The sequence below is a fragment of the Sphaerodactylus townsendi genome, unplaced genomic scaffold, assembly GCF_021028975.2.
Source record: "Sphaerodactylus townsendi isolate TG3544 unplaced genomic scaffold, MPM_Stown_v2.3 scaffold_19, whole genome shotgun sequence".
In the NCBI taxonomy this organism is placed as follows: domain Eukaryota; kingdom Metazoa; phylum Chordata; class Lepidosauria; order Squamata; family Sphaerodactylidae; genus Sphaerodactylus; species Sphaerodactylus townsendi.
In genome coordinates, this window is record NW_025950352.1 from 401960 (window position 1) to 417500 (window position 15541).

A 15541-nucleotide genomic window follows, 5' to 3' on the forward strand; every position below is an offset into this window, starting at 1 on the left:
TCCTCCTCCTCCTCCTTCTCCTTCTTCTCCTTCTTCTTCTTCTTCTTCTTCTTCGCCTGTCAGAGTGGAGACCCCTGAGGCCAGTGTGATTCAGTCACCTTGCTGAAAGAAAGCAGGTCCAATCAGGCCAGAGCCTGGATTTCCAGGGCGTTCTGGAGAGTCTGCCATGAGTCCTGAAGGGCCCAGAGGGCCTCCCTCAGGCGGTGGGAGCAGAGGAAGGAGGCCAGGCCAGGCTCAGAGTGCCAAGGGAGGGGGGGAGGGAGGGAGGGAGCTACTACTGAGCGGATCCCTCCATGTCTCAGACGTCTGGTGACAAACTATCCTTCTGCAGTGCATCGTGACACATCATCAGCTGCCAACATCTGGCACGGGTACTGCAGCTGCAGGCAGTCATGTAAGGTCTCTGGAAAAAGCCACCCCTCCTGTCACCCGGTGGCAAATGGGCCCCTTCACAGAAGGCACCCCAAGTCCAGCCGTCCTTGGATGAAACACAGCAGGGCATCCATTCCAGTTGTTCCCAGTCTGGCTTTGGAGCAGCAATTCCTCCAGCGGCCCTGACAGACAGGCTTGTGTGTGCCTGTGTGTGAGAGAGACCGACACCTTGATTTTCCTGGGGGAATGCTAAGCCATTGTCAGAGACAAGGACCCCCCCCCCCTTCTGATCTGCGCCTGGGAGGCCCTGGACGCTGCTTACGATCCTATCCGTCTGATTGGTGTTGGGAACCAGCTGCTATGCCCCGTCCATGGCGCTTGCGCTGTGAGGTGTCAGACGTTTGGCTCACCTTTCGTGCTTCCTCACACCTGTATGAAACGGCCAGTAGGTGGCATCTGGGCGTTTCGAGTGTGAAGGAAGCAGCATGCAGGCAACACACACACAAGCCCTCCTGTGCCTGACCAAGGGAACTTGGACTCTGAACATCTTGTTGGGCTCTGAGATGTTTCTGGACTCAAAACTAGCTCTTCCGCTGCTGACCAACAGGGCTCTGAAGTGGCTCTCCTCGTCCCTTCAGCTGGGCCACATGGAAGAGCTGGTCAGGGGTCTGGAGACAGTGATGGACGTGAAGAGGACCCCTCTAGACAAAGCTGAGGTGCTGTTAGTTGGCAACATGGACAAATGACCGGCTTTTCTTCGGGGGGGGGGCAGTGACTTGCTTGCCACCCCTTCCTCACACTTAGGGTTGACCACTCTGGGCTGGGAAATGCCTGGAGATTTTGGGTGGACCCTGAGAAGGGCGGGACTTGGGGAGACAGTTCAGCAGGGATGTGACGCCGCAGAATCTACCCTCCAAAGCAGCCGTTCTCTCCGGGGAGACCAGCCCGGCTGCCTTCTGGAATAGCGGCAGTCTGATGATCGGCTGTAACCCCAGGAGATCTCCAGCCCACTCACCTGGATAGCTTTAAAAGGGGCTTGGACAGATTTATGGAGGAGAAGTTGATCTCTGGCTACCAACCTTGATCCTCCTTGATCTGAGCTTACAAATGCCTTAGCAGACCAGGTGCTCGGGAGCAGCAGCAGCAGCAGCAGAAGGCCCTTGCTTTCACCTCCTGCAGGTGAGCTCCCAAAGGCACCTGGTGGGCCACTGCGAGTAGCAGAGAGCTGGACTGGATGGACTCTGGTCTGATCCAGCTGGCTGGTTCTTATGTTCTTATGCTGGTGATCTTCTGCTTTGTGTCCACCAGTGACCAGGCAGGCTTCCGTTGAGGGGTGTTCAGCCTGCTGTGGTGGGCCTGTGGACTCTGGCCTTCCTTGCATAGATGGGGGGGATGGACTACTCCAGTGAGCTCAACATGGGCTGCCTTGAAGACTGATCAGCTTACACTGGTTCAGAAGGTGGCCGCAAGATGACTGGGTGGCACAAGCTACGGGAAATTTATCTTGCCCTTTTGGAAGGAACTGCCCTGGCTTTCCCAACATAATTCAAAGTAGTACCTTTATGTCCCCCCAAATGTGTGTGTGTGTGCGGGGGGGGGGGGGGGGGTCCAGTAGATACAGGCTCACTTAGGATTATGATAGGATTATGCCCACCCTTTCAGATCTTCTGTGGAGGTCTGTCTGTGTGTGTCCCTTTCCAAAATAGAGGTGTGAGGTTATCAGAGATGGGACCTTTCTGTGGCTGCCATTGCTGAAGACCTCACCTCTGACCCGTTTTGTGGTTCTCCCCTCAGTTGGACCTCCCCTAAGCCCTGGGGGGACGCGTGTGTGTGTGAGTGAGTGAGAGGGAGGCAGGCAATGGTCCTTGGCTTCCCCGTTCAAGAGTTGCTGGCCTTCTCATGCACTGGGAGGAAGGGGTTCTCTCCATTTTTGTGAGGTAACAGTGCTTGCCTATTGCAGCAACGCAGCAAAGATCTTCCCCGCCTGCACTGTGGAGTCTAAGGGACAGAAGCCCCCTCACTGAGCTGACCACCCCCCACACCGGACAACAGTGGCCCTGGGCTCAGGAAATCAGGTGGTCTTCAAGCTCCTTCTCCCCTCCCCCCCGGCCATTGCTGGTTTCAACAAGGGCAGCCTCTGAGAGGGAAGCAAACGTTGGCCCCGCTCGTTTCAATGGAGGCCATTTGCCTCTGAGGTGACATGGAAGGCCTGGCAGGCGGACAAAATGGCGGCGACTGAAGAGGCCTCCCAGCAGGAGAGGAGACGCTGGTTCGGGCAGGCGGGCAGGCACCCTGAGGCAGCAGAAAGGACACTCTCATGTTTGTGCACAAATGTAGATAGTTGGGGCTGCCTTGAGAGGGGGAACAGCAGCCACGTTATAATCCAGCAGCCAGTCCTGATGCAGCGCCCTGCAAGAGAGACTGGGACACACTCCTCGTGACGGAAGCTCCAAGCATGCACAGAGCGCCTGTCCTTCAGCAGCACAGCTGCCAACTTCTACCACCCTTCCTTCCTCCACGGAGCCTTGAGCCACGGACATCAGGGGCTGCCTCACGTCTTCCACACTGCAACTGCTCTGGGTTCGAGAGAGAGCGGCCAGCTCAGACCTGCACAGAACACCTCGACAGGATGCAAACCCTGACCTCATCCCGACATGGACGGAGCAACCCAACGCAGCAGGGCCCTCTGGAACGTGGGGCCGGGCCCAGCCTCTGCCCTCCTGCTTAGACACTGAGCAACCCGGAGGGCCTGAGGGGGCGGTGGAAGGAGGGGGCCACAGAGCCCAGGGGAGGGACCAAGGCCGCGCTTGGCCCCACACGGACGCAGGCAGGCCTCTTGAAAGAGAGTGTGGACTTTCCACAAGGTGATACAACTGTAATCACACAACCAGTCAAAGCAGTCTGTGTAGATGTGGCAGGTCCTGTAGCTGCCAAGAACGGCAGCAGCATTCCTCTTCAGGTTAAGGGGGATGGAGAGAAAATCCTTTTGAATGCAGACTTTGAGGATGAAATTGTTTGGTTTGATATGCAAAGTGCCAAAGGTATCACACCAGAGCAGCAGGCTCAAGTGGCAGCAATGCTGGCTGGGACGGAGGGAGGGAGGGGGGCTGGGTGGGAAATTCCCCCCCCCCCAATGTGGCCTCCTCCTCCTCCTCCTCCTCCTCCTCCTCCTCCTCCTCAGCAAGGAAGGACGCCCCTCTTTGGGGACATTTTCCCCACAGGCTGCTGAGCTCGGACGGGGAGGGAAATGGAGGGAAAACGGGCACCAATGGCTGTCCAGGAGGCGCAGCTCGCTCGGCGGGAGCCCCTATAAGCCCCCAGGCGCAGCAGTCGGGAGGGAGCTCGCTCCCTGCGGCTGGAGGAGGGCTGAGGGGGCCGGGAGTGAAACCGAGGGGGGCAGCCCCACCAGAGGACGGCTCCCCCCACCCTGAGCTTTAACCTGAATTCTCCCCTTTTCATAACTGTCCTCCCACTGACTCAAAACAGCACGCTTTAACACAGAGTTTCCCGTTTGCTGCGCTTAAAGAGGGGCTTCCTGGGGCAGGGAGGGGCTCTGGGCCCCCTCTGGCCAGTGTGGTGGAGGCCGACCAAGGCCCCAGCCTGGTCCAGGTCCACCGCGGGCAGGAAGAAAGGGGAGGTTTGTGTGAGGAGGGGGGAATCCCTGGGAGGGGTGTCCTGCCTCTGCCAAACTTGCGTGACCCCACACATTCTATGATCGCCCATCACCTCCGGGGATTGACATTCTGATGCTCATGCAGCGCCCTGGCCAGAGTGCAGGAGGGGCCTGCCAGCTGACTGTCAGCAGTGCTCCCCCTCCACTGCAAAACTGCAAGTTGCAACCTGCTCCATGCCACTTCCTAACCTCAGAAGAGAGGAATGCCAGGAGCTGACAGGCGAGCCTCCTCCCTGCCTGGGCCTGGCCCCCGAGAAGCCCTGCAGAGGGGCAGGAAGGCCAGCACAGCCCCGTTCCTTTTGGGCTAATTTTGAGTTTTAGCCTTAAGCTTCCTCTGTGCCAAACCCAAGGAGGCCAGCATCCTGCCAGCCAACGTGCTCTTGGTGCCACCTCCAGCCTTGGTACTGTGCCAAGTCCACCAACTGCTTGGGTCACGCACAGCCAAGCTCCTTCCACACCGTGATGTTTTTCTAAGAGCTCAGAGCTGTATGGAGGATCGTCCCCCACATTTGTACCTCACAACAACCCTGTGAAATAGGCCAGGCGAAGAGAAAGACTGGCTCATGGTCACCTAATGAGCGTCATGGCTGTGTGGGGCTTGAACCGAGGTCTTGCTTGTCAACTTCCTCCAACTCTACCCGTTTCACACCACCTTACCCAAATATTTCTGAGGAAATGTTGCCGATACACTCCAGCTGGAGACCCAGGGCTTCAGCCTTGCGGGGTGTGTGTGTGCGTGTGTGTGTGTTGTGTGTGTGTGACAACTCTGAAACATATGCACCAATGGGTACTGCTGATGCTACCTGAGTCTGGGCTGCCAGCCCTTCCTCCCAAGCGAGGCGCTCTCAGGGACCGCTTTAGTACCTGCCAAGGACCTGGGCCTCTTTCGGAACAGAACAGGCCAGGACTGGACCTTCCAGTGGCGAAGTTGGCCTGATTGCCCAAGGAGGGCATCATGGCTACCCCATGGAACAGGGATGCACGCTGGACATGCTTGTGGGAGCCAGCCTGGAGTGCAGGACCTCCACTGGAAGGAAAAAGGCAAGATGCAGCCAAACGTCGCCTTTTATATGCACTGGGATAGACCAAGGTGGAAAGAGGGGCCAGAGGCGGCTGGAGTAGCTTTCCAACAGCAACTGGCAGTGCAAAAGACGCAGAGGGAGGCCTGCATCCCGTCCACCCAGTTTTGCCTCCGAAGGACACGATTCTTGGTCTCCAAATTATGCACAGCTGCACCCCACCCCTCACCCACTGTGACGCTTCTGCCGAGTTTTCCCTGAAGAAACCAGAGGTGCCCAGGAGCAGTTCCCGAGAGGACTGGGGTGAAACGTTGGCTTCCAGCTCTCCAGGAATCGGCTGCCTGCAGGCAGATCGACATGGACAGCGGCATTCCCACAACTGCCTGCGCTTTGGTCAGCCCAGGCCAGCCTCTGGCAAGCACTGCCATGCAAGGCCTTGGACAAGTGGCGTCATTCCCAATGCTGGACCCTGCCCACATGCACAGAGAGCGGCTTGGCCTCCGCCAAAGGGATACAAAGACCGGCTCTCGTGTGGCATCGAACATACTGGGACTCCTCCCCCCCTCCCTCAGCTCACTAGGAGTTACGACAGAACTTCCTGCACTAGTTAGCACATGAGCTTATGGTGGCTCCGTCTCTCGCTCACCTGCGGGGAAGTCGACCAGACCACAAGCCTCTTTCTGTGCCTGCCAGCGCAGAGGCAAGCGGCCACCTTGGCATACCAGGTAAGCCGGATTCTGCCCTTGGGCCGCGCAACATGGCCAGACCAGCCGGGGCACGTTCCCTTGACACCCACCCCTCCTCCCCGCTTTGAACAAACCACACGAAGCCATTTCATAGAATCTTCTTTACTGCCCTCCCTGTGGAGAGGCTGTGGTTTCATACTGCCTGTTTTTACAAACACTTCATGTTATTTACAGGTCACGGTTTAGTGTTTTGCCTCCCAAAAAGAAAGAGATGGGTCTGGACAGCTCAGTCTGAAAGTGAATCCAGCCCGGCCCCCCACCCCACCCCACCCCCACCGCTCCTGCGAGCCCCAGAACCACACAGAATATGGAGACCAGCTTGGTCAAGCGAGGACATTGTGCAAACACAAAATCTGGAGAATGAGAACAACAATATAAACAATGGTGAGAAGAAATGGGATGTCTTGATTCACGTGGGGCGAATTACGATTGGGCCGGAGGAGGAAGGCCGTGATGTGCCTGAAAGGGATACTTGGGGGGGGTGGGGGACCTAGATGGCAAGGGCTCATCAGACCCACTGCCAAGTTCTAGTGCCCCCTTCACACCCCTTATTGCTGCCAAAGGAGAGTCAAGCACCTTCACAGCCCCTGGAATTGGCACCCCAAAAGAGGAAGAGGAACACGTGCGCCAAACCCCACCCACGGGGAGGACAAGAGGGAAGCTGCTGCGTGTGGCTACAGACCGCCCAGCACAGCACAGCCTGGCCGGTGGCCCTTGCTGAAGCCGCCACTCCCGACCGGAGAGACTCGTCCTGCAGCAAAAGTGCTCCTGCACTAGAGAGCCTGATCCGGGCAGGCTGCGGGAAGGAGCTCAGCCTCCCAGGCCCGCAGGCCCAGCCCCTGCGCCACATGCTCCACGGCGCGTGCCGAGGGGAAGGGCAGGCCGCGTCGGCCTGCATCCACAATGCTGTGCCACTCCCCCAGCAGGGGCACGAGATCCACGACAACTGGGAAGAACGTTCAAATGGACATCCAGCAACACTAAAACAAAATGAAGAAAAAGAACAGGATGGGATGAGGAACAAGAGTTTGCACATGAAATGAAGGCATCCAATTGAGCCAGTGAAGCCACAGACAGTCTCTGCCCTGCTGGTTCCTCTGTCCCCCCCCCCCCCCCCCCCCCCCCCCCATGACACCCAGGCCCTTAGAATATTCCCAGCTGGAAACAGCACTGTGCACAGAGGGAGGGGAGGGGAGGGGAAGAGGCCTCCACCTGCTGCTGTCCCTGAGTGCTCAGCCAGGTGCTTCAGCAAAAGAGAGTCTTGGGTGACTCTTCCTCACAAGGAGACAGGCAGTACGGTCCTCACTTGATAATCAGTGGGAAGGGCCAGGCTGCTCTCTACTCCCAAAGGATCCCATGTCAGCCATCAGAGGCACAGGCAAGCAGCCGAGAGCCCTGGCAAAAAGGGGAACAAACCAGGAATTACCTTCGTGGACGACCACAGCAGAGGAGCAGCTGCATCTGGGCCTCCTCTCGAACTCATCCAGGACTTGCTCATTCCAGAGAACCAGGTCAGGAGTTCTCCCAATGACAAGGGGGCGTCTTTGAAGGGACCGGAAGACGCCTGAAAGGAAGAGTTGCATGTTATTGGCAAGGAAAACAAGCAACAGCCAGAGACAAGGCAGGAAGACAAACAGGGCTTCTGAGGCCGTTGCTGTGCCCCTGGGCTGCCCTGGTCTGATTTGCGCTGGGCAAAGGAAATGGGATCTGGCGTTACACGCCACTGCCTCAGGGAACAGGCTGCGAGAACCATTCCTAACCCTCGGAGAACAGGTGGACCAAACTCCTCTGCGGGTGTCAGTGGCCTGTGAGCAGAACTCTTTGCTGTGGCATTGCGGGAGAGACTGCCTCTCCCGGGCGCCTGCCGTCTGAGCCAGCAGGAACGCCAACCACGGAAGGGCACTTCCCAGGACCACAGAGAGTGACACAGACAGACATGCAACCAACAGCAGCCCACGGAAGCGCAAAACTCCCCAGCAAACTGAGCCCGTCAAGCCAAGCAGAATGGAAAGGACCGGGATGGAGGTGCAGGCAGGCTGGAGAAGGCAGCAGAGCCAGAAGCAAAGGAAGCCGGCCCTCCTGGAGGCAGGGAGGAGGCAGGCGGGCAGGCAGGCAGGCAGGCGGCAGGCCCATCCACCAGCCAGGCAGCAAGAGAGGGCACTTACAGCCTGAGTGCCAAGTCCGTGTGGTTGAGGAAGGCAGCCAATGAACAGCGCAGGGAGCAGAGAGCCGTTCCGAGGGTCGTCCTGCGGAGGCCGGTGTGGCGGAGGTCCAAGGCAACGACTTCAGAGGAGTGGCGGGAGTTGGAGGGGCTGTGGGAATGTCTCTGGGGCGCAAGGCGGGTCTGAGGCGCTTCCCGGCGGCCTCCGGGCAACGACGAGCGCACCGGCAGCAGGGCTCAAGGCACGGCACAGGGGTCCTCTCCTCCTTTGCGGGGGCGGAGATGGCAGAGTCCATTAGAAAAAAAGTTCTACGAGCTGGTCGGGGTACAAAAAGGCTTCTGGTGGGCTGGTTATGCGACTCAGCAGTTGGTACAAAAAGGGACAAGGTGCAGTTAGGGCCAGGGGGAGGGGCTGCTCACGCGCTCTCTCCCCCCCTCTCACAATATACAAATACTGTCAGAACAATCCTATATATTAATATATTTAATCTAGATTTTTTTTTTTGGTTAAACTTTAGGCACTGCTTTGGAAGAAAATGAGTTTTAAGAATTATAAAAACAAACAATAATAATTATTCAGGTTAGCCAGCAGCTTTATCTCATGCAGAGCAGAATATATGTGATCTCGGACTTCTGGAGGCCGGGGGGTGGGGGCTTCATGCCGCAGACAGCTGCAGCCCGTGCAGCTCAAGGGTCTTCGGCCAGCTTCCCTCCCCTCTGCAGCTCCCATTCGAGTGGAAGGAGGGGCTGCTGAGTTCAGCTGCATCCGCACAGCTGCTTGGGCCAGATGTGTATCTGCGCCCATAACTCGATGCGGAGTAGGAAGAGGAAGAGAAGGACATGGAGAAGCCGGATCCTGTCGCGTCGAAGCTCCCTCGCCTTGAGCCCTGCCGAGAACCAGTTCGTGACCCTGACCGGGAGCCGGAGGTGGAGCCTGAGCCGCTGACGTTGTAGGGGCTATAATAGCCTTTGCTGGACTGGGAGGACGCTTCGAGCAGGCGCAGGCTGCTTCCCTCCTCGATCATGCTCCTGTCCATGGCGTCCTTGTAGGAGATCTTGAGCTTGGTTTTGGGACAGGTCAAGTACTTGGAGTAGGTGTTCACGTCCCGCAGCTTCTGCGCTGTGCGCGCATCTATGGTGCCCTTCTGCAGCGCCTCATCGAGCGAGACCCGGCCAGCTGCGTCAGGCTCGATCAGCCCACCTGTCAGGTACTGCACTTCCAGAAACCGCTGGCCAGCCTCATAGTACAGCCAGCCTTTCTTCAAGGCTTGTGCAGCGGACATCTTGGACTTAGTTCTTGGGTCCTCAAAACCACTGAAGGCTTTCTGAGCGAGGTTGATCCTGTCCACCATGATCTTGTCCACCAGACCTTTGTTGACAGCATCAGCGACCGAGAACTTCTCTCCAGAGCCTGGATCAATGATGCCCCCGGTGCAGGCCTGCGCCTCCAGCAGCCTCTGGCCAGTGATGTTGTCCACAAGGCTGCGGTGCATGGCCTCCGTGATGGACACTTTCTCCAGGGTGTCCGTGTCCAGGATGCCAGCCACAGGGCCCGTCTCTTCTGTAGGATCACTCCAGGACGTCAGCTGGCCTCTGCCATGGGCTGGGCTGATAGGATAGGAGGAAGAAGAGCCAACGGAAGAGGATCTAGATCGGAATCCACTCGCGTTGCCGGACAGCATATCGGCAAACTCCGTAATGGACAAGGTGCCCGAGCGATACTGGTCCAGGGCAGACTGGTCTATCAGCCCTTTCGCGATGGCATCGTCAATGTCGTACTGCCGCCCTGATCTCCGGTCAATGATCATGGATTTGACCACCCCGTCAGAGGAGGAGATGGTGATCTCTTCCCATTCACACTCCTGTTCTGAGAGCTCCAGGTAGGTCTGGTGGTCAATGAGGCCTTTGCGGTAGGCTTCGTACACAGACATTTCTTTGCCAGTCTCTGGATCCACAATCACCACCCTGCGTTTGCGCACAGAGGACTTGGAAGAGGTCTTCCTCTCCCGCTTCTTCTCCTTCAAGGGCAGAAGACAAAGCCCAGTCTCCGGGTCTGTGATGCACCTTTCCATCAGCTGCAGGTACGTCAGGTTCTCCTCTGTGTTTGGGTCAAAGAACCCCTTGGTGTCGTCACTGGGATCCAACAGGATCTCATTCATTTCCTCGTCAAACAGCCCTCTCTTGTATGCTACCTCCACAGGCAAGCGATGGCTCTCCTCTGGATCGATAATGCCCCCTGTGGCAATCTGAGCTTCCAGCAGTCGGATCCCGTGATCTTTCAGAATCAGCCCCTTCTTCATGGCTTGGAACAGGGAGATCAGTTTGCCTGAGTAGGGATCCCTGTAGCCTGTCACTGCTCTCTCAGCAGAAAGCAGCTTGTCCTTAAACTCCGGGCCCACGATGCCCATGCGCACGGACTCCTCCACAGTCAGCTTGAGGCCCTTGATGGGGTCAATCACATATCCGGTGGCCGCTTGGGCTTCCAGCAGCTCGAAGGCCGTGCCAGGACGGATTATGCCTTTTTTCATAGCCTGGTAGACAGACAGTCTCTCCTTTGAGGAGTCCACGTACACGCCAGCGATGCAGCTGGTGCCTTCCAAGAACTTCTGCAGGTTTTTAGAGACTTCCTCCACAGAGGTCAGGCCCTCCTGGAGGCGCTGGGCAGTTGCTTCATCCATGACCTTGGAGCGCACCAGCTCCTCCACCGTGATCTGCTTCCGGAGGCCTCGGAAAGTCAGCTTCCGGGTGTCACTGAGCGGCAGCAACAGGCAGCCGGTGTTGTCATCCTTCTTGCAGCGCTTGAGGATCTGCGTGTAGCTGAGCTTCTCTTCGGTGGAAGGATCCACGTAACTGCGGACCTCGCTGGGTTCAGACAGCCTCTCATAAGTCTCTCTGTTGAAATAGCCTCGCTGGTAGGCGATTTCCAAGGGCAGGTGGAAGCCCAGGTGAGGGTCTACGATGCCTCCTGTGGCCAACTGGGCATCAAGCAGTCGGAGGGCTTCTTCAGAAGGGATGAGATCTTTCTTCATGGCCTGGAAAAGAGAGATTTTCTGCTCACTGTAAGGGTCCCGGTAGCCAGTCACAGCTCTCTCAGCAGACAGGAGTCGGTCATGCATTTCAGGGCCTACTACTCCTTTCCGGACAGCCTCGTCCACAGTTAACATCTCATTTTTGACGGGATCAACAATGAAGCCAGTGGCGGCCTGGGCTTCCAGCAAGGATCGCGCCACCTCCGGACTTATCAGCCCTTTCTTCAGAGCCTGGTAGATGCCAAGTTTCTGCTTGCTGGACGGGACGTAGATGCCAGAGACACAGCCGGTGCCATAGAGATACTTCCAGACAGTTTCTACCTCTAGAACCTCACGGATGGTCTTTGAACTTTGCTTCAGCTCATTGTAGATCTCCAGGGAGATGATCCGGGCCTCGTACAGGTCTTCAGCCGTGATGCGGCGCCGGACATAGTCGTAGGAAGTGAGGTCTTGTTGCCGGATGATCTCCGTTTTCTCTATGATTTCAATGATGATAATGATCATGCGCTCCTTGGTCACCTGGCCTGAGCGGAACTCCTCCAACAGTCGCTTGCGCTGCTCCTCGGGGATGAGGTTGGAGTGCATGATGTCCCACAGGGTCATGGAGGAGCCCGCCATGTCTCCTACTGGAATGTCAATCTGTGTGTCCTCAAACACCTTCTTGGTCTCTGCCTCCGTGTACACTTGGGTTGTCTCCACTACTGCGGGCCTCTCGGGTTGCTTCAGGGGCAGAAGGTAGAGGCCAGTCTCGGGATCTTCAATGCACCTCTCCTTCAGCTGCAAGTAGGTTAGGTTCTCCCTTGTGTTGGGGTCAAAAAAGCCCTTGGTGTCATCCGTAGGGTCTGAGAGGGTTTGGTTCATGGCTTCATCGAAATAGCCCCGCTTGTAGGCCACCTCCACGGGGAGGCGGTGGCTGTGCACGGGGTCGATGATGCCCCCGGTGGCAATCTGGGCCTCCAGCAGGCGGATGGCGTGCTCCCTCAAGATCAGGCCTTTCTTCATGGCCTCGAAGAGAGAAATGGTGTTTCCAGAGTAAGGGTCTTTGTACCCCGTGACCGCCTTCTCTGCAGAAAGCAGCTTCTCGTGCAGCTCCGGCCCCACAAGGCCAGCTTTCACTGCCTCGTTCACATACATCTTCTGGTTCCTGACTGGGTCCACCAGGAACCCCGTGGCTGCCTGGGCTTCCAGGAGCACAACTGCCGTGCTGGGCAAGAGCAGGCTCCGCTTCATGGCCTCGTAGATGCTCATCTTCTCCTTGGTCCCTTCCACATAGACTCCAGCAACGCCCTCCCTCCCCTGCAGGAACTTCTTGATGGCCTCCACATCAGAGAGGTCTTTCACAGACTTGCGCCCGTCCTTCAACTGTTCGTACTGGGCCTTGCTGAGGATCCTGGACTCCAGGAGCTCCTTCGCAGGCACAGGTGCTCGCAAACCACTGAAGGTCAACTTCTCCTGCTTCTTGGCCTCAGTCTCTTCAATGATGGTGATTACAATTTTGATGACCCGCTCAATAGTGACCTTGCCTGACTTGTACTGCCGAATCAGCTCCCTCCGTTGTTCTTCCGTGAAATATTCTGAGTGAATCAGCTCCCAGATGGTGACGGTCTTGCCCTTCAAGCTGCCCGTGGGCACTTCCACCGTCATCTTGTCAAAGGACTCCTTGGCCTGACTGTCGGAGTAGACTTCTTCTTGCTGCTGCAAGTGGATGGCCTGGTCTGAGAGGGGGAGCAAGTGGAGTCCCGTCTGCTTGTCCACCTGGCATTTCCCCTGCAGCTGAGCGTAGGTGACGTGTTCCTGGCTGCTGGGGTCGTAGTACAGCTTGGCCTCATCAGCGGGAGCAGACAGAGCCTTGTTCATCTCCTCGCTGAAGTAGCCCCGCTTGCAGGCAGTCTGCAGGGGCAGGCGGTGGCTGTGCACGGGGTCGATGATGCCCCCGGTGGCGAGCTGAGCATCCAGCAGGCGGATCCCGTTGCTCTTGGGGATGAGGCCTTTCTGCAGGGCCTGGAAGAGGGAGACCAGCTGCCCCGTGTAGGGGTCCTTGTAGCCAGTCACGGCTTTCTCCGCAGAGAGCAGCTTCTCGTGCAGCTCGGGTCCAACGACGCCAGACCTCACCGCCTCGTCCACTGGGAGCTTCTCATTCCGCACCGGGTCAAGGATGTAGCCGGTCCCAGCCTGAGCCTCCAGAAGCGAGAGCGCCACCTCTGGCTTGAGGAGGTTTTTCTTCAAGGCATCACTAAGCGACAGCTTCTGGCCAGTGGACTCCACCAAGATGCCCGCAATGGCACTGCTGCCCTTCAGGTACCTCCTGACGGATTCAATGCTGGCCACGTCCTCCACAGACTTCTTCCCCTGCTGCAGCTGGTTGTACAGCTTCTGCGTGATGATCGTGCTCTCCAGGAGCTCAGCGGCTGGGACGGGAGCCCGGAGGCCATCGAAGCACAGCTGGCTCTTCTTCTCGCTGTCCTCCACCACCGTGATGATCACTTTGATGATCTTCTCCACAGTGATCTTTCCTGTCTTGTATTGGCGCAGCAGGTCCCGCCTTTGCTCCTCAGTGAAATACTCAGAGTTGATGATTTCCCAGATAGTTACTGTCTTCCCCTTAAACTTGCCAAAGGGCGCAGACACGGTGGCTTTCTGGAAGACGTCTTTGGCCTCTTGGTCTGTGTAGGCCAGCTCCCCCGCAGTGGCTTTGCCAGTCAGCGGCAGGAGGAAGAGCCCGGTCTCGGGGTCAGTCACACAGCGCTCCATCAGCTGCAGGTAGGTCAGATTCTCATGGGTGTTGGGGTCGAAGAAGCCCTTGGTGTCATCCGTCGGGTCAGACAGGACCTGCTGCATCTTCTCATCGAAGTAGCCTCGCTCGTATGCCACTTGCACAGGCAGGCGGTGGCTGTTGACGGGGTCGATGATGCCCCCAGTGGCAACCTGGGCCTCCAGAAGTCGAATGCCGTGATCCTTGACGATGAGGTCCTTTCTCATGGCCTGGAAGAGGGAGATCTTGTCCCCGGTGTAGGGGTCTCTGTAGCCAGTCACCGCCCTCTCAGCAGACAGCAGTTTGTTGTGCAGCTCTGGGCCGACCACGCCTTCTTTCACGGCCTCGTTGACGGACATCCTCCTGTTCCTCACAGGGTCGACGATGAAGCCGGAGGCAGCCTGTGCCTCGAGCAGGACGAGAGCTGTGCCCGGGCTCAGCAGCTGCTGCTTCCAGGCTTGATAGACGCTCAACTTCTCATTGGCTGGCTTAGTCAGCAGGCCGGCAATGCTGCTCGTCCCGCGGAGGTACCGCCTGATGTCGTCTCTCTGAGACAGCTGCTCCGTGGTCACCGTGCCTTTGGCCAGCTTCTCCAGGGTCTCTCTGCTTAAGATGCCAGCCTCTGCCAGTTTCTGGGCAGGAACCTTCTGCCGGATGCCATCGAAGACCAGCTCCGGCTCGCCATTTTGAGCTATGCCGTCCACTGCGTCTCTTCCGTTGGGCATGACTTTCAGCGGAGGTGCCTGGAGAGAAGGGACCGTGGCCTCCTGTGGCAGCTCATCCGTCTGGATCATGATCTCCCGGGTCTGGGCCAGGGCCACGCGATGCTCCTCCTGCAGGCGTTCCAGTTTCTCCCTCAGCCTCTGGTTCTCCTCAGCAAGCTGCTTCTCCTGCTGCCGCCGGCGCTCCTCCAGCCGCTGCAGCTCCTCCTGCTTCAAGCGGACATTCTCCTCCGCCTCCGCTTGCTTCTTCCTGGCCTCCTCCAGGTTGCCTCTCAGCCGCTGCTTCTCCTGCTCCATCTCCTTCTGCTGGTGGTCCTGCTCCGCCTTCAGGCCCCGCGCTTTATTGACTTCATCCTGGAAGAGCTTCTCCAGCTTCGCTTTCTCCTCCTCAATGAATCGCTCCTTCTGCAGGAGCACGTTCTTCTCCGAGACAAACGTCTGCTGGAGCATCTGCGTCTCCTGGCGTAGCTGCTCCTTCTGGGCAGTCTGCATCTGGGGGGAGGACAGAAAGGACACGACTGAGGAGCTGGGGGCAAAGGGAAGTCTGGATGAGCCTCTCCCCTCCATTCCCCCCAACGCCCCTGCGAGGCCAGCCGGGCCCCCCCCCCCCCCCGCGTGCCTGGCTGAGCCTCTTTCCCCACCCCGAGAGGCCGGCATCTGGCTGAGCCTCTTCCCCAATCCCTCCCTCCCCTGCTGAGAGTGGGGTCCCTGAGAGCATGGGTGGGGGCTGCTACAGTCCAACTAAAGCCCATTGCAGGGGGGGATGCTTCCTCTTCGACCCTTTGCTAGGACCCGTTGCATCTCCCCCACAATGGGCTTTGCTGCTAGTATTAAAATAACCAGCTGTATGTTGCCATCATTTTTAATTCAAGGAGAGAAATATATCAGAGTTAGAAAACTTATCCTTTATTGTGTATAAAGTTTGGAATGTCTTTCTGCACTATTTCTCCAAAGTTGTTTTCTGACGGTTTGATTACAATTCTGCTCTTTGGGTCCAGAGGGGTCCTTGGGCACCGGAGCCTCCCCCTCCCCCTAATCACAGGGCTGAGTTCTCTGTGCTTATAGGG

General features: G+C 57.6%; 1 protein-coding gene across 1 annotated transcript in view; it reads right to left on the minus strand.

The window, feature by feature from the left end:
* Nucleotides 1–5896: 5896 nt before the first annotated feature.
* Nucleotides 5897–15541, minus strand: part of PLEC (plectin) — a 42112-nt gene continuing 32467 nt past the window's right edge. Inside the window, 3 exon segments of the mRNA XM_048482675.1 lie at nucleotides 5897–6790; nucleotides 7237–7374; nucleotides 7976–14966. Of these exon segments, the coding sequence (XP_048338632.1) occupies nucleotides 8628–14966 (6339 nt within the window). The 3' untranslated portion in view covers nucleotides 5897–6790; nucleotides 7237–7374; nucleotides 7976–8627.